The 23,678-nt window shown below is 44.8% G+C and overlaps 2 protein-coding genes and 1 long non-coding RNA gene across 3 annotated transcripts in view; 1 reads left to right on the top strand and 2 right to left on the bottom strand.

The window, feature by feature from the left end:
* RTF2 (replication termination factor 2) overlaps nucleotides 1–2,167 on the bottom strand; it is a 55,059-nt gene extending 52,892 nt beyond the window's left edge. Inside the window, exon 1 of the mRNA XM_054466803.2 lies at nucleotides 1,791–2,167. Coding sequence (XP_054322778.1) covers nucleotides 1,791–1,859 — 69 coding nt within the window. The 5' untranslated portion in view covers nucleotides 1,860–2,167. The remainder of the gene's footprint in view (nucleotides 1–1,790) is intronic.
* Nucleotides 2,082–4,657, top strand: LOC134738906 (uncharacterized). The gene is made up of 2 exons (XR_010125165.1): nucleotides 2,082–2,457; nucleotides 4,196–4,657. It is a non-coding gene; the product is annotated as an uncharacterized LOC134738906 (long non-coding RNA).
* Nucleotides 4,658–12,635: 7,978 nt separating this feature from the next.
* The window catches only part of CASS4 (Cas scaffold protein family member 4), a 45,928-nt gene continuing 34,885 nt past the window's right edge, over nucleotides 12,636–23,678 (bottom strand). Inside the window, exons 4-6 of the mRNA XM_054467283.2 lie at nucleotides 20,993–21,073; nucleotides 18,554–19,864; nucleotides 12,636–13,340 (exon numbers count right to left, since the gene is read on the bottom strand). Coding sequence (XP_054323258.1) covers nucleotides 12,933–13,340; nucleotides 18,554–19,864; nucleotides 20,993–21,073 — 1,800 coding nt within the window. The 3' untranslated portion in view covers nucleotides 12,636–12,932. The remainder of the gene's footprint in view (nucleotides 13,341–18,553; nucleotides 19,865–20,992; nucleotides 21,074–23,678) is intronic.

The following is a 23,678-nucleotide window of genomic DNA, read 5'->3' as shown; positions in this document are numbered from 1 at the left end:
CCTGTCACCCAGGAAATTACAAGGAATTTAGGTGCTCTGTGTTAGGAACCAGGGCAGATTTCACAATATTGATCTGAAATGTAAGCTCCACCAGGGCTAGACTCTGCTTTGTTCACTGCTATAGCCCTGGGGCCTACAACAATGTATATATGGTAACCACTTATTAAGAATTTGTTGTGTGAATAGTTATAATAAAAATCCATCCTGCCTAGCCATTCTGGCTTTTTTGAATCGCTCTTCCTTCTTTTCTACCCTCTTCCGACACCTGTTTCTTGTCAAGCCTTTCATTGAGCTACTCCTTTTCAGCCCTGGGCACAAGAAAACAAAACTGAGCTGAACACTTTTTTGGTGAAAGCCAAAAAAGCACTCATGAATGCTAATTATCCAGCATTCACCTGTTTACATGTAGGTATGATCAGAGGGTACACTTCATCCTCTTGGGTATTCATTCATTCTCGTATTCACACATATTTATTAGGTGTCTATTATGTGGCTGACACATTGTAGGGGTTACAGAGGTAAGACACACAAGGTTCCTGTCTACGTGGGAAAGAGACAATAAACAAATAACACAGTGGTAGGCACTGTAAAAAAGAGAAGAGAGAATACTGGAAGTGAGGCACATTTCAGCGACAGTGGACAGACGACATTTGAGTAAAGAACTGAATGAAGTAAAGAAACTCATCATGTGACAATCTCAGTGAAGAGTATTTCAGATTGATGAACTCACACTCCAGGTTGAAGAACAAGAGGCCTGTTTAGCTAGAACAGTATGAAAGAGGTGGAGAGGGAAAGAAGATGAGGTCAGAAACACAGACAGGGTCTGCTCAAGGGCCTGACGAGATTTTATTCTTAATGTGATGGGAAGCCACTGGAATGCTTCAAATACAAGAGTGACATAAGGGGTTTACCTTTTTAAACAAGCTCTCCACCTCCTAAATCAGAATACATGAAGTCTCCACGTGTGCCAGGCACTCTACTAGGTGCTTTACAAATATTTTATCATTAAAAAGTAATTACTAGTGCTAACTTTGAAATCCCAAATAAGTGGATGGGAATCCTGGCTTCACTACCTACCAGCTGTGCGATCTTAGTCACCTTAATATCCCTGGACTCAATGTCCCTGTCAGTAGCAAAGAAATTATTATAATTTCCTCGATTACTTGTGAGATTAGGGATTATTCACTCATTTATTTATTCAAAATATTTAGTGTGCCAGAACTATGCTAGTTGCAGAGAAAAAAAGGGTACAGCCTCTGCTATCAGGAACTTACCGTCTAGCGGGGAAGACTGATACAAATCAACCACGTACAGCCTTGTGCAGGCTGATAAGACAGTTTATAAAAGGATGTGGTAAGGGAACAGTTTGGGAAGGCTTCTCTGAGCAAATGAAGTTAGTGTATACAAAACTCAATATACACTAGGTATTTGTATTATTGCTACTAGTCGCAGGTAGGGTTCAAATCCTGGCTCTGCCATTTACTAGCTTTGCAAATTTCTCCTTTTGAGCCTCAACTTCATGTCTGGATAACAGTATGTAGCTATAGGGCTATTGTGATAATTACATGAGATACCCCCTGTTAAGATTACTGTCCAGTGAATGGCAATAGTCAGCAACCACTGAATGTCCACTCTCAATACTGTTGTTAATTTTGAGTCCTCTGAATGGAATAAAAGACCGCAGCCAGGTCTGGAACCCCACTGGCTCCCCCTTCTTACTTCCTCTCGTTTTCTGGGGTCGTCAAATTCCCACCACCTCCGGTCCCCAAGAGCCCGCCCACATCACTGACCTTCTCAACCTTCTTCGGTCCCTTCACCAGTTCATGCCTCTTGGGTATTGTTCCGCCGTCGCAACCCATCGCAGGACGGCAGTCAGAGCCAGCAGCAAAACCCTAAAGCTGTCACTTCCCGGATTTCTGGCGAAATCCGCAGCCACTTCCGGCGCACCGCCGTGACGCAACAAGCTGGTCGCGACGTAGCGGGGCGGGGCGGCACGCTAATCGCGATGTAGCGGGGTGGGGTGGGGCGGGGCGGGGCGGGGCGGGGTGGGGCCGTTAGCAAGCGCCGGTTGTCATGGAGAGCGTCGCTTGGAGGCTGGGCGCGGGCGGGTTTCCTCTTTCCCGTGAGACCCTGGGTTTCTGCTGCACAATCGGAATCACTCGCCCACGCTCCGGGAGGGCAGCGAGGGCGTGGGCGGCCCATGCGCATCCACCGCTCTTTGACCCTATCCCACGCCAGCTTGTGCGGCTGCGGAGCGGGCACATCCCTGGACTGAGAGCGCCTTGAGGAAAAGGGCCGCCCTTCTGTTTCTGCGATTAATGATGCCTGTGAACGGAATCTGCCGTATCAATGGACATTTTTGTGTTTAAAAGGAGAACGCATCTTTATTGAGCTCCAGCTGTGACTCAAGCACTTACAACAAATCCTGTGAAGTGATGTTACAGCAGATTCTAGGAAGTAAGACCCTCCCTAAGGCCTGGAACTTTCTGGTGTTGCCGTGCATATTGTAGATGGCATGTGTGTGAAATTTTGCATACAGTTTGTGCGTGTGTGTATTTCATTCACAGTTTCCTGAAGCCCAGGCTAAAAAAATTTTATTAACAATCAAGTATCATTAATAGACGACATAATAGTTCTTATAAAACATACACTGATGTTGCCATGCCCATTCCAAGAGACAGGCTGTATTTTATCTATGAGAACACAAATCCCTTGCTAAAAATCCATGATTGTCTGCTCTTAGGCGATTGTCTATCTCTGTTTGTTCCTTTAATTATTATAAACATTATGGGAAAGTGCCTATAATCCCAGCACTTTGGGAGGCCGAGACGGGAGGAGCACCTGAGCCCAGGAGTTCCAGGTCAGCCTGGACAACATGGTGAGACCCCATCTTGAAAGAAAAAGAAAAATTAGCCAGGCGTTGTGGTAAGCTTTTGTAGTCCTAGCGGCTCCAGAGGCTGAGGGGGGAGGAAGGATTGCCTGAGTCCAGGAATTCAAGTTTGCAGTGAGCTATGATCGTGCCACTGCACTCCAGACTAGGCAACAGAGCAAGACTCTGTCATTAATATGTATGTATGTATGTATGTATGTATTTGTACATATATATGATGGGAAAATTTCTCCATTGCCAAGAAGGCAGATCTTTATGATTGGATGTTACCCTGTTGACCTACGTGAAACATAAAAACACTGAAAATATTTTTTACTTGGGAAGAGTTGCCCAGAAAATATGTGGATGTGGAAACTTCAAGGGCTATATGTAAGCTTGGGGTACTTGTTACTGTGATTAATGGGAATTTAAAAAAATAATCCCTTTAATTAGTTGGTCTCTGATTGATTTATGATTTATTTGTATGCTAACCAAAACAACTGTAAGCTCTGTGAGGGTAGGGACTTCGTTTTTTTGTTTTGTTTTGTTTTGTTTTAGACAGAGTCTCGATCTGTTGCCCAGACTGGAGTGCAGTGATGTGATCTCGGCTCACTGCAACCTCAACCTCCCAGGATCAAGCGATTCTCCTGCTTCAGCCTCCCCAGTCGCTGAGATTACAGGTGCCCGCCACAATGCCGGGCTAATTTTTGTATTTTTAGTAGAGACGGGGCTTCACCATGATGGTCAGGCTGGTCTCAAACTCCTGACCTCAGGTGATCCACCTGCCTCGGCCTCCCAAAGTGCTGGGATTACAGCCGTGAGCCACCAAGCCCGGCCAGGACTTTTATTCCACATTGTATCATCAGTGCCTAGAAGAGTCTTTGGCGCACTGAATAGCTGAGTACATTTCCTCAGTAAACCAAAAGAAAGAGATTCATTGAGAAAGGGGTCAAAAGCCTAGTTCTGGCAGATACTAAAACTGGTTGGTACTATTAGAATTCCATTTACTGGTGAGGAAACAGAAGCGTGGAAAGATCAAATGACTCCTTCAAGGTCACATAGCTAGTGAGAGACACGGGAATGAGTGCTAGGATTAGTTCTTTCTCACAGCAAAGGACAGAAGGTCCAATACAGAACAGCAGAAACACCAGCATCTTTAGAAAGACTCAAACCAGTGTTCTTTTCTCATTTGGGGAAGAAAAAAACAAAAATAGCGGCTCTTTATTAAGCCATGACCATGCGCACACTGGGAGATTTGTAGGCATTCTTTCACTTGACTCACAACAACCTTAAGACTTAGAGGCTATAATGCCTCCTGTTTTACAGATGAAAACCCCAAGACTCAGATGTGCAAGTTGTCTTTGTTCGGGGTCCCACAGCTGCTGAGTAGAAGGAGTAGAAGATGAGGGGCTGCCTCCGATGAGACCCGTCTGACTTAACTGGTTCCCCAAATGCTGCTGATAAAACCCAGCAGTACTGGCTGTGCTAATTTTCTAGCTCAGGCAGCTGGACTTTTTTCTCTTCCTCATTGGTTTCCTCTTTTAGAATATTGGTCTCTAGGCTACTCTGTGCCTCAGACTATACACAGCTAGAACTTTTGTGAGGTTTGTTATCATTGGTAGCAAATATGTGTTGAGAGCTAGCTTCCATGTCAGGTGCTGTGTTGAGCACTTTACTGGACTTGAGCCCTTTTATTCTCCCAGCTCTGCTGGGAAGCAGATGTCATCATTGTCTGCTTCTTCTTCCACTGCCTTGTTGAATGAACAAATAAAGGTTATTCCCTTACAAGCATCTTTGGAGACAACTTTGTCCTAGCCAAGCCATGGATTTTTGGGGAAGCAGAGGAATGAAATGATAAAAAGTACCCTCTAGTAAAACCAGTATTTCTTAACCTTTTGGGAGTCATTGGACCTGTTTGAGAATTTGATGAAAACTTTGAACTAAATCTCCAGAAAAGTATTGATTAGCACACGTGACATTTCACATAGCATATACATGTTTGTATTTTACTCACAGCCTTCTGAATCTCAGGCTAAGAACCAGTACTTTCAATGCTGTTATAGTAAGTCCTTATAGTAGGTCTCAAATATTTCAGACTTCTTTTTTTTAATAATTTTTTTATTTTTGAGTTGGAGCCTCGCCCTGTTGCCCAGGCTAGAGTGCAGTGGTGCAATCTCGGCTCACTGCAACCTCCATCTCCCCTGTTCACGCGATTTTCCTGCCTCAGCCTCCTGAGTAGCTGCAATTACAGGCACACACCACCATGCCCGGCTAAGTTTTTGTATTTTTAATAGAGATGGGGTTTCACCATGTTGGTCAGGCTGGTCTCGAACTCCTAACCTTGTGATCCACCCGCCTTGGTCTCCCAAAGTGCTGGGATTACAGGCGTGAGCCACCGTGCCTGGCCCATTTCAGACTTCTGAGCCATGGCAGGTTTGATTTCCTGATAGCTCTGCTCATATGCTCTTCCATAGCTGCAGCTTACCATAACTCATTTTAAGAGTTGGCATTAAACATTTTTTTAAACTATCTGCTACGGTTTGAATGTGTCCCCTAAATTTCATGTGTTGGAAATTTAATCCCAATGCAACAGTGTTGGGAGCTGGGGCCTAATGAGAGGTGATTAGGTCATGAGGGCTCTGCTCTCATGACTGGATTCATGTTGTTATCTTGGGAGTGGGTTAGTGATCGAGACAGTGGACTTACAACATTGAGTTTGGCCCTCTCTTGCTCTCTTGTCCTTCCACCTTCCACCTTGGGATGATGCAGCGCAAAAGCCCTTGCCAGATGCAGCCCCTTGACCTTGGAGTTCCCAGCCTCCAGAACTGCAAGAAATAAATCTGTTCTTGCTCTCCCTCTCGCTCTCCCTTTCCCTCTCCCTCTCCCTCCTCTCCCTCTCCCTCTCCCTCTCCCCTTTCTTTGGTCTCCCTCTCCTTCTTTCTTTGGTCTCCCTCTGTTGCCGAAGCTGGACTGTACTGCCATGATCTCAGCTCGCTGTAACCTCCCTGCCTCGGGCTCCTGTGATTTTCCTGCCGCAGCCTGCCGAGTGCCTGGGATTGCAGGCGCGCGCCGCCATGCCTGACTGGTTTTTGTATTTTTGGTGGAGACGGGGTTTCGCCCTGTTGACTGGGCTGGTCTCCAGCTCCTGGCCTCCAGTGATCTGCCCGCCTCGGCCTCCTGAGGTGCTGGGGTTGCAGACGGAGTCTCGCTCACTCAGTGCTCAATGTTGCCCAGGCTGGAGTGCAGTGGCATGATCTCCGCTCGCTACACCTCCACCTCCCAGCCGCCTGCCTTGGCCTCCCAAAGTGCTAAGATTACAGCCTCTGCCCGGCCACCACCCCGTCTAGGAAGTGAGGAGCGTCTCTGCCCGGCCGCCCCGTCTGGGAAGTGAGGAGCGCCTCTGCCCGGCCGCCATCCCATATAGGAAGTGAGGAGTGTCTCTGCCCGGCCGCCCATCGTCTGGGATGTGAGGAGCGCCTCTGCCTGGCCGCCCCGTCTGGGAAGTGAGGAGCTCCTCTGCCCGGCTGCCCTGTCTGGGAGGTGAGGAGTACCTCTGCCCGGCTGCCACCCCGTCTGGGAGGAAGTGAGGAGCACCTCTGCCCGGCCACCCCCTCTGGGAGGTGAGGAGCGCCTCTGCCCGGCCGCCCCGTCTGGGAAGTGAGGAGCGCCTCTGCCCGGCTGCCCCATCTGGGAGGAGAAATTCTTCTGCCTTGGGATGCTGTTGATCTATGGCCTTGCCCCCAGCCCCGTGCTCTCTGAAACGTGCTGTGTCAACTCAGGGTTAAATGGATTAAGGGCGGTGCAAGATGTGCTTTGTTAAACAGATGCTTGAAGGCAGCATGCTCTTTAAGAGTCATCACCACCCCGTAATCTCAAGTACCCAGGGACACAAACACTGCGGAAGGCGGCAGGGACCTCTGCCTAGGAAAACCAGAGACCTTTGTTCATGTGTTTATCTGCTGACCTTCTCTCCACTATTATCCTATGACCCTGCCATATCCCCCTCTCCGAGAAACACCCAAAAATGATCAATAAATACTTAATTAAAAAAAAAAAGAAAAAATAAATAAATAAATAAAATAAAATAAATCTGTTCTTATTCTGTTAATGCTGCAAAAAATGGACTAAGACAGTAGATATGAAAAATGTTTGAAGAACTTTGCAACCATCCTTTAAGGTCATACGCAGGAAGGAGTCCCAAAGAAGGTTAAAACAAAGTGGAAAACTGAGGCAAGTCCTGAGATAATTCAAGACAAAAATTACTTTTAATTTGCAGTTTTAGGGAAATATTCAAAATATTCTGGCAATATACAAAGCTTTGAATAAACTGGCCCCTGGCCACCCCTCCCAGCTAATGTTGGCCGCTGTTCCTTTCCTTACTAGGTTCCAGCCACACTGGCCACCCTTCTCTCCTGCCTCTGTGCACATGTCTTGCTGATCCTTCTCCAGGGACGCGCTTTCTCTTCATGTGTTCCCAGCTGGCTCCCTCAAGGGATCCAGCCCTCTGCTCCTGGGACCCCTCCTTGGAGCCATCTTCCCTGACCTGTCCATCCAAAATAGCACTGCTCTGCCATCACATTACCCCATCTTGCTTTATTTTCTTCTTTGCATTTATCACACAAATATCACGTTATAAATATAAATTTGGACATCTTGTTCACCATGGAGTTTTTTGCATTGATTTTTATTTCTTAAAAATAATTGCATCAAAATATTATTTATCTTCATACACAGTGTTTTGGGCACTGCCTTATATTCAGCATACCAGAAGAGCTCCTCTCCCACTTCCTGCCCGGTTTTTTATCTCCCTCAACTGGAAAGAAAGCGCCGTGCTCCAGAGCCTCTGTTCTGTTTCCTGCAGCATCTCTAGCAATCAGCAAATGCCTGAACAAGTAGGAGGTGCTCAATGACTATTTGAGAAATGAATGAATGAAAGGAAAAGGGCATTAGCAATTGGCTTTGATTCACCTCCTTATAAGTGCACATACAAATGGGCAACTTTCAGAGAGCTGGGGTGCATACATAGGGTAAACATAACATTTTTAAAAAGATGTTTATAAAAAACATAGTTGCCACCAAACCGCAAACACAACTCCCCACGACTTGTCAAACTGGAGGATGGCTAACATGGGTTCTTCACCACTTCCAGCCTCCTGATGAAATTTGGCTTAGTTGAGGTCAAGTTGCTACCACCACACCACCCACCATTTCCTCTTCCTTCCTTGGGAGGAAACCATACAGAATTCTGGGCATTAAGCAAAAATACTCAGCAAAAAGTTACCAAAAGCTAAAAAATTGTGTTTAATTTTATTTGAAAGTCTTTTCAGAGGTAATCATCTTATTAATCAGTGGAAATTCACCCTGGAATCACTGCTTCAAAAAAAGGAAGGAAACACATTAGCTAGCAGCAGCATTTTTCGTTATTTTACACCCAGTGGTTTTGTACTTTGTTGACAAAGGTCTTCAATTTGGACTCATCTCAAAAAAAAAAAAAAGGACTTTTCGTTACCTATTAGAACACCATGAAAGACTCACTTATGAACGACTAAGTTAAAGAATATAAAGCATTAGAACAGTGCTTTAGTAGCAATGTAGTAATAATTTAATAAATATATGCCATTGTTATTAAGCGTAAAACATAATTTTATCCACTGCAGTAAAAATTATTGTTTGCCTCCTCACAATAATCCCTCCCCTTTTTAATTTTCTGTTTTTTGAGATGAAGCCATACTCTGTCGTCCAGATTGGAGTGTAGTGGTGTAATCATGGCTCACTGCAGCCTCAAATTCCTGAGCTCAAGAGATCCTTCCACTGTAGCCTCCCCAGTAGCTGAGACTACAGGTGTGTACTATCAGGCCCAGCTAATTTTTTTGTATTTTTTGTAGAGACAGCATCTTGCTTTGTTGCCCAGGCTGCTCTCAAACTCCTGGGCTCACGCAACCCTCCTGCCTTAGCCTCCCGAAGTGCTGGGATTTCAGGCATGAGCCACCAAGCCTGGCCTAATCCCTCCGTCTTCCAACAATATTCCTGACTTTTATTAGGGGATCCTCTCAGGACACAGTTCTCCATAGGTCTCTTGCCTTTCTGCACATATTCAGAGCAGAGGCACCAATGGCATTTTGTTGTGAACCATCTTTTAAAGGATGTTGTTTAACCATCTTCCAACAGCCTTGGAAGATAGAGATAGTGTCTCCCTCTAGAGCAGAGGGCAGTTTTGTTTGGTATGCAATATATTAAAAATGAGGGCTAGGCATGATGGCTCGCACCTGTAACCTCAGCAGTTTTGCAGGCTGAGGCAAGAGGATCACTTGAGCCCAGAAGTTTGAGGCTGCAGTGAGCTATGTTTGCACCACTGTATTCCAGCCTGAGTGACAGAGCGAGACCCTGTCTAAATATATATATATATTTATATCTCACATATAACATCTATATTACATATCTAACATCTATATTGCATAGCTTTAACATATATTACATATATAAATATGTAATACAGATGATGTCTTCCTCTGAGGCCAAGCCTGGTCAGATTTGCTCCAAGCCTGTTATAAAAAATTGGGGATTCATATGCTAAGGTTCCTTGGCTTTGACACAAACCTATGTGTTCAGCATTCATCTGAGCCCACCACTGCATCACCCCCTGGGACTTGGGGGACATGGGAAATGATGTGAAGGTGAAACCAAGTTGCTTGCAATGCCAGGAGAAAGAGTCCTTTGTCTCCATGCACAAAAGAATGAACACTGCAGGCCTGACAAATATCCTTATGAAGGCCTGCCTGCAAGGTTGACCTTCGGTTGGTGCATGGAAACTTGGATTTGGGGAGGGTTCCACCATTGCCAGAATTTATAAGAACGGTTCATTGTGCCTAAACTGTTTATACAAACAACGTGATTCATACTGAACACCTGCTTTTGTTCTGGGAGTCTGGAAATTTGGTTCATGCCAGACAGAGGCTTCCCACCTGATCAGCCCCCAGGAACACCCTGGCTGCTCAGGCTCTCATGAGCTTTCTTGGTTGATAACATTTCACACATGTTGGCACAAGTGTTGCTGGGGTGAATTAAGCGTGTCCTGTGTGATTATGCTGGGGGAAAACTCTTGGAAGCTTGTGCCTGGTCTCCCCTAGATTTCACCCTGGGTACCTCTTCCCCTTGCTGATCTCACTTTGCGTCTGTTCAAAGTAGTAAGTCACAGCTGTGAGTATGACTCTATTCTGAGTCCTGTGAATTTTCCTAGTGACTCATTGGACCTGGAGGTGGTCTTGGGGACCACTGACATAGTCTCTGATCCCAGAATCTCATGTCTTCTGTCTGCATCCATGAAATGGTGACAGGCTAACTTGTTAATTTCAAAGATGAAACCTCAGGCCCATCACAGTGCTTGAAAGAGCAGTCCCATTACCTCTGAGGACCCATGGGAGAGTGAGTGTGGGGTGGATGGGAATTCCAGATGTAAATTAACTTGGGTGTTCCATGCCCTGCTTATCATGGAGCTTTCAGGAGCAGGCACCTGATCTAAGCCAATCGAAGCCAAATGAAGGCCTTTTCTTCTCCTCTGGCCAAGAATCAAGAAGAGTGTAACCTGAGAAAACCACCTTGCAATCATGGGGGTTAACCCAGAGCAAGTGGGACCGAGAAACTGGTCCTGGATGACACTGTTGGAGCCCCTGAAACCAGCCAGCCTTGCGGCTAGTTTGCCTCTGGATGATTTTAAGATATATGAGTTAATAAATTTCCTTTACTGCTTAAGACAGATTGGATATGATTTTCTATCCCTTGTAAGAGAAGTCCTAACTGATGCAGATCATGGCTGTTCAAAGAATAGGCCCCTTGGAGGGCCTCTGTCCAGTTGTAGAGAACCAAACCTCAGAAAGATGGGATCCTTCTTTTAAGGACGCTGAGACTAACTTAATAAAAATAACCAGCCTCCAGCAGTCTACATTTTACAAGTGCCTACCAAGGAAAGAGTAGCAGATAGGAGTTGGACTTGGTATCATTTCAGGTGACTTACAGCCTGGAGATCTCTTCCAAGCCGTAGAGGTGTTTATGCATTTAGGAGACCCAGACCTTCATTAAAATGAAGTGATGATGTAACCATGGCAACGTGAGCTGAGGACTCAGCTACAAGGAGAGGAAGAGGAGGTGGTTTGAGTTGAGGGGAACTCTGTGCCACTTTCATATCTGTGCCCAATGATGGGCATCCTGTCCATACCACGCCTTCCTGTCTGCACCACCACAGGTGATGACTTTCTTTTCCAGCACCAATCTGGTGCCTAAGAGTGCGGCCTCCACTCCATCTCTCTGCAGACTTCAGGGAGAAGCACTGGAGTGACAAAAGTAAACATCGGAGGCTTCACTTGGGTGACACAGATCAAAGACTTTTCCAAAAAAAGAATGCTGCAAATGATGTTTAAAGTCATGATTATATTTAATATTATTAGGGTGGTGCAAAAGCAATTGCGGTTTTTGCCATTATGGCAAAAACCGCAATTGCTTTTGCACCAACCAATATAAATTGGTGCTTTTGCACCAACCAATATAAATTGTAACAGATTTGAGACAAAATATAAAATTTTTCAAATTGAGCAGAATTTATCAACCCAGAATCTGTAATGTATGAAATAAATTAATAGAGAACCCAACAGATCATGTTATGTTGTAAATATAACATCTATCTTTAGGTTAAAGTAACATAGCAAAAATATATATTTATGGGTGCAAGACACATACATAATTTGTACCAATCTCACAGAACTAATTCAATTCAAAACAACAAAAAACTTACTCTATTATCTAATGGATGCAATACAAATTAACTATTTGAAGATAAGTTCTCTTGCGCTTCCCCTACTTATGTTTTTCCTGGCACCTGCTATAGTGTGTATGTATTTCTTCACCGCTTTACTGTCTGACTCCCCTACTAGATTATAAGTTCCAAGAGGGCAAGTCCTCTGATACACTGCTATGTCTCCAGCACCTAGAACTTGGCATGTATTAGGCATCCAATACATAAGTGTCAAATGAGTGAATTTAAAACACGTACACGCCGGGAATGGTGGCTCACGCCTGTAATCCCAGCACTTTGGGAGGCCAAGGCGGGGGATAGCCTGAGGTCAGGAGTTCCAGACCAGCATGGCTAACATGGTGAAACCCTGACTCTACTAAAAATACAAAAATTAGCTCTTCCTTTCTCTGCCATCGTGGTGTGTGCCTGACTCTGCTTCTTGCCATGTCTTCTCATAAGACTTTCAGGATTAAGTGATTCCTGACCAAGAAATTAAACAAAATCGCCCCACTCCCCAGTGGATTCAGATGAACACTGGTAATAAAATCAGGTACAACTCCAAAAGGAGACATTGAAGAAGAACCAAGCTGGGCCTATAAGGAACTACACATGAGAGGGCACACATATTTATGCTGTCTGAAGGTCACAATCATGTTACCACATCAAGCTGAAAATGTCACCGCTCTCTGGAGAATTGTACATGTTTTATTGGGAATATTTTTTTCTTTCTGAATCTGTTATGAATGCATTGGTTGGCTGGGTTCAGTAATAAATATGTGAGACCGTTCATTAAAAAAAAATACAAAAATTAACTGGGCATGGTGGCGTACACCTGTAGTACCAGCTATTCGGGAGGCTGAGGCAGGAGAATTGCTTCAACCCAGAAGGCGGAGGTTGCAGTGAGCTGAGATCACGCCACTGCACTCCAGCCTGTGTGACAGAGTGAGACTTTGTCTCAAAAAACAAACAAAACATGCACACATTTAATCAATATAAAATATTATTTCTACAAAGTCACTTCAAGCTGATACTGCATACTCCATATATGCTAAACTTCACAAGGTCTTTACCTCATACCTGACTCTCTTTCCTGACCCCCTGCCGGGTAAGTCAACGCCCTGGGGTTGCTTAGCCACTTGGTACTACCAGCTTTGGGCACCAGGTCTGTTTCAGCTCATCGGTGTATGCCCCAGCTGGCTTTTCCCATAGGACAGAGTTGCATAAGTTGTGGGTGTGAAGCTGAGAGGTGAGCAGAGGAGGAAGGGAGGTAGACAGTCCTCATCCCAGTGTCCCTCTGAACTGCCGCGTGTGTTGTTCCAGCTTCTCAGCCTCCGCCCGGAGGTGCCCCAGCGCAGCAGGGCTGGGGTACCTGAGCACAGCATTCTTAGTGGCCAGCGCTACGTCCTTGAGCAGGCTGCAGAGGTGACTGCTGCCGCGGAGGATCTCGTTGCGCACGTCCCTCTCCTGGGTCTCCATGCACAGCGTGTCCACCAGCTTCTGTCCCACCATGATGACCAGCTTGCTCTGAGTGATGATTTCCGCGGGCTGGCTGCTGCTGAGGCTGCCGTGAAATGCGCTGATGGCTTTGAAGAGTGCCCCAAAGTACAGCCGGCAGTGTTCAGATAAGCGGGGTTTCCCCTCAGGAGTCTGTTGACTCGAAGGCTGGGGTATAAGAGGGCCAGGATTCTAAAGAAGGGAAGGAAGAAAATAGGAGATTCAATCAATGGGCTGTGACTGTCTGCCCTTTTCTGTTTTGGCTAGATTTGCAAGACTTTTTATTTTTTTTAAAAAATCATGGTTTGGTTTGGGAAGCCCAATACTGCAACAGTTGTCTAACAAATTAATGTTTTCAAAGTACTGTAATATATAATATATACAATATTATATTGTAATACATACATATATAATTTTATTCAATCATCTCAATAAACCAACCCCAAGAAACCCATTTTAAGAAACACATTGGCAATGACTATATTTATGGCTTTTTTTTTTTTTTTTTTTGAGACAGAATTTTGCTTTGTCCTCCAGGCTGGAGTGCAGTGGTGCGATCTCAGCTTACTGCAACCTCCACCTTCTGGGTTCAAGCAATTCTCCTGCCTCAGCCCCCTGAGTAGCTGGGATTACAGGCACCTGCCACCACGCCTGATTAATTTTTGTATTTTTGGTAGAGATGGGGTTTCACCATGTTGGCCAGATTGGTTTTGAACTCCTGATCTCAAATGATCCACCCACCTCAGCCTCCTAAAGTGCTGGGATTACAGGGGTGAGCCACTGCACCCAGCTAAATTTGTAACTTTTAAAAATGCAGGAAAACTTGGTGAGATTTAAAATTTTCTCAAAGAACAGATTTTAAAACATTTAAAAATCCAAAAATCCTCTCTGATTTCAGTATCAGAGGTATACCAGAACCCCCAACATTTCCAGAAGAAACTAAATACCTTGACCTATCTGTCTTAATATTATTTTTTTGCCTTAATATTAAAATATTTATCATATTTGCTAATAAGGTTTCATCAAAATTTTACATTCATGAATTTTATTTTCTGGAAAATGGAACCAACATCTCCCCAATCCTACATACTCTCAAAGATTTTCAGTACCTAACTTAGTGGCCACAACTCCAGGTAACAATTGAAAGGTGAAGCTCAGAGAAGAGAAAAGGCTGCCTCCGGCCATTCCATTAGCACATGAGAGATCTGGAGCTCTAGGTCTGAAACTTGCTTTCTTTCCATTAAATTTCACATGTTTGCATTTACCTATTATCTCAAAATTCACAGCCCGGAAGCATTCAGACAGATAGGGCATAAAACTGATTTTTTCAGAAGGGGGTTATGTCTCCAGGGGCTGGTAGGGTTGGAGGGGAAGTTAGACAAGGAGGAGGAAGGTATACTTCGAAGAAGCACATTCATTATTAGAATTGCATATTTGGAAAATGAAAACAATGATTGTCTTTGTCATAGAAAGTGAAGGAAAGATTGAGATGTCAGTTCAGATGGACTCTTGGAAGCTGGGAGTATAAGAATGAAGCAGGTTGAGTGCAGTGACCCACACCTGTAATCCCAGCACTTTGGGAGGCCGAGGCAGGATGATCGCTTAACCCTAGGAGTTCGAGACTAGCTTTGGTAACATATGAAACTCTGTCTCTACCAAAAACAAAACAAAACAAAAATTAGCCAGGTATGGCGGTGCGGGACTGTAGTCCCAGCTACTTGGGAGGCTGAGGTGGGAGAATCGATTGAACCTAGGTGGTGGAGGCTGCAGTGAGCCACGATCTCACCACTGCACTCCAGCCTCAGCAACAGAGCAAAACACTGTCTCAAAAGAAAAAAAAGGGAGCTGGGCACGGTGACTCACACCTGTAATCCAGCACTTTGGGAGGCTGAGGCAGGAGGGTCACTTGAGGTTCGGAGTTCGAGATGAGCCTTGCCAACACGGTGACTCCCTGTCTCTACCAAAAATACAAAAAATTAGCCAGGCGTGGTGGCAGGCGCCTGTAGTCCCAGCTACTCAGGAGGCTGAGGCAGGAGAATCGCCTGAACCTGTGAGGCGGAGGTTGCAATGAGCCGAGATCACGCCACTGCATTCCCACCTGGGTGACAGAGCGAGACTCCGTCTCGGAAGAAAAACAAACAACAAAAAAGAAGAGTTTAGAAATAACGAGAAGTAATGAGGTAGGCATCAGATTCTGAGCATCTTAAGTGAAAATATTAACTGTAGGGAGGTGAAAAATGTACTAAGATTCTTAACTTGGGGTGCTGGAAATGTGTGGATATAGTTTTGGTTATCGCATTGACTAGGGACTTCTATAGGCAGTGAGCGGACAGGGGTTCTGGGATGCTGGGTTCATCTCACGCAATGGAGAACTGTCCACCCAGTGGCCAACGGTGCCCCGGGCCTCCACTGAGAAGTGCTGTCACTCTAAAGCGGGGGCTTTCTAAGTGAGGTCCTTGGACCAGAAGCATCAACATCACCTACAAACTTGCTAGAAATGCACATTATTATGCTTCACCCCAGACCTACCAGATCAAAAATTCTGAGAGCGGGGCCCAGCCATGCAAGTTTGTTTGTTTTTATTTGTTTGTTTTCTTGAGACAGAGTCTTGTTCTTGTTGCCCAGGCTGGAGTGCAGTGGCGCGATCTCAGCTCACTGCAACCTCTGCTTTCCGGGTTCAAGCAATTCTCCTGCCTCAGCCTCCCGAGTAGCTGGGATTACAGGTGCCTGCTACCATGCCCAGCTAATTTTTTGTATTTTTAGTAGAAACGGGGTTTCACCATGTTGGTCAGGCTGGTCTCAAACTCCTGACCTCAGGTGATCCACCCGCCTTGGCCTCCCAAAGTGCTGGGATTACAGGCGTGAGCCACTGCGCCCAGCCAGCCATGTGAGTTTTAACAAAGCTCATAGGTGACTGTGATACACTCAAATTTGAGAACCACTAGTCTAAGGCATACTTAATGTTGAACAAAATGGCATGACTGTCAGCAATATGGCAGGCCCAAAGACTAGTGTTTGGGGTTCAGGGAGCTGAGCATCAGGAGGCCTGAATTCTTGTCCTAGTTTGCCTCTGAGAAGGTACATGACCTTATCCTAGTCATCGGACATCCTTTTCTTCCACCCTCTACCCCATCTGCCCTACAACCTAGGTAAGTTTCCCAAGCTTCAGTTATTCAGAGACAACCTTTACAATCTTTACAAGTTATACTCTTTCCACCTTCCTCTTAACTTCTACTGGCTTCATTCCTTTTCTTTAAATGGACCCATTGTTTTTGCTTACATTAATTTAAAGGAAACTGTGAAAAATGGTAAATGGAAAACTACTGTCATTTACCACAAATAGAAGGAAACCAATAAAAATAAGCACAATGATAACATCTTTGACTTTTTTTTTAAAAAAAGGAAGAACATCAAGTGTAAAAGAGGTGTTGAAGATATACAAGCCCCAAATCAAGATTTGCTGTTGTAATCAGAAACATTAGATCAGAATGTCAAAGAGGAACTGAGTCAGTCCTATTTAGCCCTGTCAGTACCACCCACAACAACCTGGCAGAGCACCTAGAGTCATTTCAGTAATGGTTAATGCTTCACTTTCATTCCCTGGGGTTCGTTCATTAGACTCAGTGATCTCCAGGACTCTCTTGCTAAAATAAAGGACAAAGAATCACAAAAACGAACTCTCGCCCATGTGGGTCATGGCTGTAATGTTGAGCTATCCGTAGCATGATGAGACGAATCTAGCAATAGAGCGTATGAATCAGAAGCTTTAGAGAGTGAGTGCTATGGCTTACCATGGTTCCTAAGTCTTTGTTTTCATCTAACCTTTGTTCTAAGATAGGTTTCTCTTTCTCTTCTAAGTTAGGCAATGTCTGAAAAATAAAATCCCTTCCAATTACCAAATTGAGTGGTGTTTTACACTATGGTGGAACTGTTTGGGTGTAAGTTCACTTTAGACTTGAGCATTCTTTCTCATATTTTCTGTTGATGGTTCTGCCTACTGATTCCTTTTCTCAACCAAAGGAGACTTTGGCCGGCCAAAGGCTGAATTTTGCCTATCAACATATCCTGATATAATGATCCACACGGCTTTGTTTAAAGTTATATATACGTGTATGTAAATTTTAAACATCCAAATTTCTAGAACATGTTAAAGTTCCTACACCACCAGGCATTTCAGCAGAACACAAAGGTTGGGGCTGAAAGCACCAAATTATTTCCTTGACACAGCCCCCAAGTGACTTCTGGGCCTCTTAAGGCTCACAATCCCTGAACTGAAGCATCTCGCTCTATAATGTCTGAACTCATCCAGAAAAGTATTTCTTTCTTTTTGTTGTTGTTGTTGTTCTTGAGACAGAGTCTTGCTCTGTGGTCCAGGCTGGAGTGCAGTGGTGCAATCTCAGCTTACTGCAACCTCTGCCTCCTGGGTTCAAGTGATTCTCCTGCCTCAGCCTCCTGAATAGCTGGAATTACAGGCGCACACCACCACGCCCAGCTAATTTTTGTATTTTTAGTAGAGATGGGGTTTCACCATGTTGGCCAGGCTGGTCTCAAACTCCTGACTTCAAGTGATCTGCTCGTCTTGGCCTCCCGAAGTGCTGGGTTTACGGGAGTGAGCCACCATATCCCAACTCTTTTTTTTCTTTTCTTTTTTTTAGAGATTAGCTCTTGCTCTGTCACCAAGGCTGGAGTGCAGTGGCGCCATCATAGCTCTCTGTAACCCCAAACTCCTGGTCTCAAGGGATACCCCCACTCAGCCTCCCAAGTGCATGAGCCGCTACACCTGGATATTTAAAAATAAATTTTTTACAGCTGGGGTCTCACTCACTAAGTTGCCCAGGCTGGTCTCAAACTCCTGCCTCAAGGGATCCTCCTGCGTTGGCCTCCCAAAGCATTGGAATTACAGGCATGAGCCACCATGCCCAGCCTCAGAAAAGTATTTCTAAGAGTAGCTAAATTCCGGAGGCTGATCAGACCATGAGCAATTTGAAAGAATGTTTCTACTTCCTCTTTCGTTGCTAAGAAACACACTGAGAATGACTAAATTTATAACTTTCAAAAATGCAAGGAGACTTGGTGTTGAGGTTTTAAAAATCTACTCAAATAATAGATTTTTAAGAAATGTAAAAATGCCTTTTAATTCTAATATCATGGTAAACTTGAACGCCAAAAGTTTTCGGAAGAAATCCAAATCAACTGACCTATCTGCCTATGCTGACCTATCTTTATCTGACTTGTTAATAAGATTTCATCAGGAATTTTATTTTCACAAATTTTATTTTCTAGAAAATGGAACCAGTGTCTCCCGAAAGCCTATACACTATCAAAAGAGTCTCAGCATCTTAGTAGCCACTACTCCAGGTAACGATTGAAGCCCCTTTTTCGATCACTTGGAATTCTGAACTCACCTGTCCACAGATATTTGCTCTATTTTTCTTTAATAGTTCAGAAGAGTGTTCATCTTCCCTTTGCTTAGTGGAAGGGGTACTCTTTTGGTGTGATTCAGTTTCTCTTTGGGGAGGCTGGATGCATTTTTCACACTTAAATTCTGCATTTCGGGTCAACTGCACAGTCTCTTCCTTTTCACAGTTCCCCTTAAAAAGGAGCCTTCCATTAGCAATGACAATGGAGGCAAACCTCTTGATGTCTTCTGGAAGCATCCGTGCCACCATGACAAACCTCTCAAGGTCATCTGGGCTGTTCTGGACATTGTCAGTCACAAGAACTTCCAGAGGCCAATTGCGATTATCCAAGCTTTCCTTTGTTTCAAGCAGGATGCGGTAGGAGTTGGAGATTGTCTGCATCTGGTCCCGAATTCTGTTCTGAAGGTTACTGTCAGTGAGGTTACAGGCAGTCCCATGGACCCCTCGGGCAAAATCCAGAAATTCTCTTACAGATTCTTCTATGTGATCAGTGGACCTGTGGATTGCATCAATGTTGGCCTCCAGATAGTCTCGGAATCTCCACTTCCTACTGACAAAGAGCATCAGGCCAGCGACAGAGCTGACCACCTTGTGCTGCAGAGCCATCACTGTCTCCTTGGCCACATCCAGGTCCAAGGAGAGCTCCTTTGCTGACTCCTCCGAGGAAGAGCTGGAGGAGTCGTCGGTGGATGTGGTGGAGCACGAAGAAACGACGCTAGCTCTGCTGTCAGAACTGGAACCTGATAATCTGTCCGGTTCAGGAGATGAGGAAGTTGTCCGTCTGGAGAACCATGAGGAATTATGGCCCGTGGAATTCTCTGACACCTCCTTGGCTTTCTCCAGCACCTTCCCAGCCTGAGAAACACTCGACATTGCTTTAGGGATGTCATAAATATTGGGCTTGGTGTTCTGCTGTTCCACTTGGGGAATCAGAAAGCTTGAAGGAACCTTGTAGCTGACATCTTCATCCAAAGGAAATGTGTCTCTGGGTACAAGAAAGCCATAAGAAGGAATTTCTGGAAGGCTGAGTTTTTTCTGCATGGGCACATTGTTATTCAGTTGTGGAGTGAGGGACCTGGATCTGCCACTTGGAGGATTGTGGAAAGTCGAGCTGGAACTGGGGAGAGCGTGGGGCCTTGATTCTTCCGCAAAGCTGGTGAGAGGCGTATTTCTCAAGCTGGCCTTTCCTGGAGACACGGGAGTGTCATAAATCCATTCTGATTTCTGAGGATTTGGTAATGTGCTGTAGCCGCCTCTTCTTAAGGTAGTCACTGAGATCAGGGGAACACCCTGCCCCTGTGGGAGAACCACACATGGTTGCCGGGTTAGTAGCTTTCAAAAGAGGGTGCGAGTGCCTCGTTTAAATCTCATCATCACTCCCCCGCTCCTTCAGTAGCTCCCCATTTCTGTTACCACTCAAGGTCCTTCACAATTCTTTTGAGCCTCATTTCTTTCCGCTTCCACCACACTGACCCCACCTTGTCTGCCACCATCTGCTTACAGGCCCAGCCACCCAAGCTGTTTACCTTCCCCTGAACTCAGAACACTGACTCATGCTACTGTATTTCATTTTACCCAAACTGGTTTCTCTGCCCTAAATGCCCTTGCAACCATTTCTTTTCCATCCACCAAACTCCTATGCATCCCCCTGACACGGCGAAATGCCAGCTTTCTTGTAAGATGTTCCCTAATGACCTTGGGTGTAAGTGTGTTTGTGGGACACATGTGGTAGAATCCAATTATAAACATAGATTACACAGATTTCAGATAAAGTCCTTTGCCCAATACAGATAAAAGTGTACTGTATCACAGCACGCCCCTGAGGTCTGTCATAAGAAGAAGCCATTACATAATTTCACACTGTGCCAGGCACTGTCCCAGGTCCTTTGCAAGATTATCGCACTTAATACTCCCAGCCCATAAAAACAGAGAAGTTAAATGACTTATCCCAACCACATAATTAGTCCTATTCCTGAACACAAGCGCAGTGAGAGGTTTTACCTCAAATGCAATAAGGTCTCTGTTAAGAGGAATTTGCATTCTAATTTTTGACCAAGCTAATAACATTTCTTTTTTTTTTTTAATTTTTGTATTTTATTAGAGACAGGGTTACACCATGTTGGGCAGGCTGGTCTTGAACTCCTGACCTCAAGTGATCTGCCCACCTCAGCCTCCCAAAGAGCTGGGATTACAGGTGCCCGCTACCACGCCCAGCCAATATTTGTATTTTTAGTAGAGACAGGGTTTTGCCATGTTGGCCAGGCTGGCCTTGAACTCCCAACCTCAGGTGATGCACTTGCCTCGGCCTCTCAAAGTGCTGGGATTACAGGCTTCAGCCACCGCACCTGGCCCCAAGCTAATAACATTTCTGAAAGGATTTTTATGTGTTCATAACACTGCACCTTAGCACCTCTTCATACTTACACTTGCTTGGCTGGCTGGGGGATGGAGTCCTGCCTTCTTGGGGCTGGCTGGTATGTCGTATAACTGCTGCTTCTCTGGCTCCTGGGGAAAGACCACAAAGGCAGACAACTTGAATGTTTCTTTCCTAATGGCTACACATCACAAACGCTCCCTATTCCGGTGTTTTTTTCCAAACAAAGACACAAATTCCTGAAGACTTTTTGGTGCTTTAGGTCATGATGCTCTAATGGTGGAAATCTGGGTGACGGGTCTCCTGCCTTCCTTGTCTGAGGCAACGCAGGGGACATTACAGTCCTTTTTCCCATAACAGGGTATACATTCAACAGTGGACTTTGTGCTTTAAAAAGAGACTTCTTGGCCGGGCGTGGTGGCTCATGCCTGTAATCCCAACACTTTGGGAGGCCGAGGCAGGCGGATCACCTGAGGTCAGGAGTTCGAGACCAGCCTGGCCAACATGAAGAACTCTATTAAAAATACAAAATTAGCCTGGCATGGTGGCGCATGCCTGTAATCCCAGCTACTCGGGAGGCTGAGGCAGGAGAATCTCTTGAACCTGGGAGGTGGAGGCTGTGGTGAGCCAAGATCGCGCCATTGCACTCCAGCCTGGGCAACAGGAGCAAAATTCCATCTCGAAGAAAAAAAAAAAAAGAGAAAGACTTCTCAATCAAAGGTTGGGGGGAAAACAACAGAGCCTTAACTGCAGTTGCCTAAATTAAAAATGGTAATTTATCTTGAGTTCATCTTAAAATTAAGCCAGAGGATAAATGAGATTGAGAACTAATATGTCTTCTTTCTTTTTCTCAGTAGAAATTTTCCTGTTTTATCATTCATATTTATTCTGCAAATATTTAACGAGTGCCCACTAATGACCAGACATGAAGCTGGATGACACTGTGCACATCACGACAGCAATAAAAACAAGGTGTGAGAGACTCATTTGATAAATGTGCATCTTAGCAATGACCTAAGTGCCAGGCACTGTGCTTCCTAAAAATCTTTTTTATTTTATTTTATTTTTTATTTTTATTTATTTATTATTTTTATCTGTGTAATTAGCTTATTAATTTTTTATTATTATTATACTTTAAGTTCTAAGGTACATGTGCACAACGTGCAGGTTTGTTACATATGTATGCATCTGCCATGTTGGTGTGCTGCACCCATTAACTCGTTATTTACATTAGGTATATCTCCTAATGCTATCCCTCCCCCCACTCCCCTTACCCCATGACAGGCCCCGGTGTGTGATGTTCCCCACCCTGTGTCCAAGTGTTCTCATTGTTCATTTCCCACCTATGAGTGAGAACATGCATTGTTTGGTTTTCTGTCCTTGCGATAGTTTGCTCAGAATGATGGTTTCCAGCTTCATCCATGTTTCTACAAAGGACATGAACTCATCGTTTTTTATGGCTGCATAGTATTCCATGGTGTATATGTGCCACATTTTCTTAATCCAGTCTATCACTGATGGACATTTGGGTTGGTTCCAAGTCTTTGCTATTGTGAATAGTGCCGCAATAAACATACGTGTGCGTGTGTCTTTATAGCAGCATGATTTATAATCCTTTGGGTATATACCCAGTAATGGGATGGCTGGGTTAAATGGTATTTCTAGTTCTAGATCCTTGAGGAATCGCCACATTGTCTTCCACAATGGTTGAACTAGTTTACAGTCCCACCAACAGTGTAAAAGTGTTCCTATTTCTCCACATCCTCTCCAGCACCTGTTGTTTCCTGACTTTTTAATGATTGCCATTCTAACTGGTGTGAGATGGTGTCTCATGGTGGTTTTGATTTGCATTTCTCTGATGGCCAGCGATGATGTGTGCTTCCCAAAAATCTGATTGTCACTCCCCTGCTCAAACTTCTTCAGTGGCTTGAGATATATATATATATAACATATTATATATGTAATGTGTACTATAATTTAAAAACATATATATTAGGATACAAAAAACAGGTTACAAAGTCCAAAGCAAGGCAAGAGAGCACCAAAATAGGTTTTGCAAAGAAAGAGAGAAATAGTTGGACATTGGAAGGGGTTTCTTTAGAGGGAGTTGGGCTGTGAGTCTTCTGAGGGCTCTCCTCAGCTGGGAAATGGGGTGCAGTGTAGCGGGGGTTGCCTTTCACTCCCCAAAAGCAAACCGTCAAGTGTTCCCATGGGACCATTCAATGACTTGAGTTGTAGCCCCTGAGCTTGGGGTCACAGTGGATGGGGGCTGATTCTGGCTTGGGAAAGGTGAAAAGAGAGAGGGTGGCAGCCGTGCTGTGGATGGCCTGTTCTCAGGGTCAGGACCAGGGGGAGGAGAGCAAAGCAGTTGCCTTGGGCACAACATTAAGAGGGCACCAAAAAACTCAATCATCAAAGTAAATACTATTTAAAATGCAATATTTTTAAAAATCATAATGCAAAAAAATCATGGTGAACAAAATGTCACAGTTTTACATAAAGACAGGGTCTAGTGGGGCTGGGATTAGGGCAAGGTGAGTGAAGTGAGTCATACAAGTGTGTCTTCATTGATGACTTTTTTTTTTTTTTTTTTTTGAGACAGAGTCTCGCTCTGTCGCCCAGGCTGGAGTGCAGTGGTGCGATCTCGGCTCACTGCAAGCTCCGCCTCCTGGGTTCACGCCATTCTCCGGCCTCAGCCTCCCGAGTAGCTGGGACTACAGGCACCCATCACCATGC

This window comes from Pongo pygmaeus, chromosome 21 (genome assembly GCF_028885625.2).
Source record: "Pongo pygmaeus isolate AG05252 chromosome 21, NHGRI_mPonPyg2-v2.0_pri, whole genome shotgun sequence".
Lineage (NCBI taxonomy): Eukaryota > Metazoa > Chordata > Mammalia > Primates > Hominidae > Pongo > Pongo pygmaeus.
This window is presented reverse-complemented; position numbering and strand designations above follow the sequence as displayed.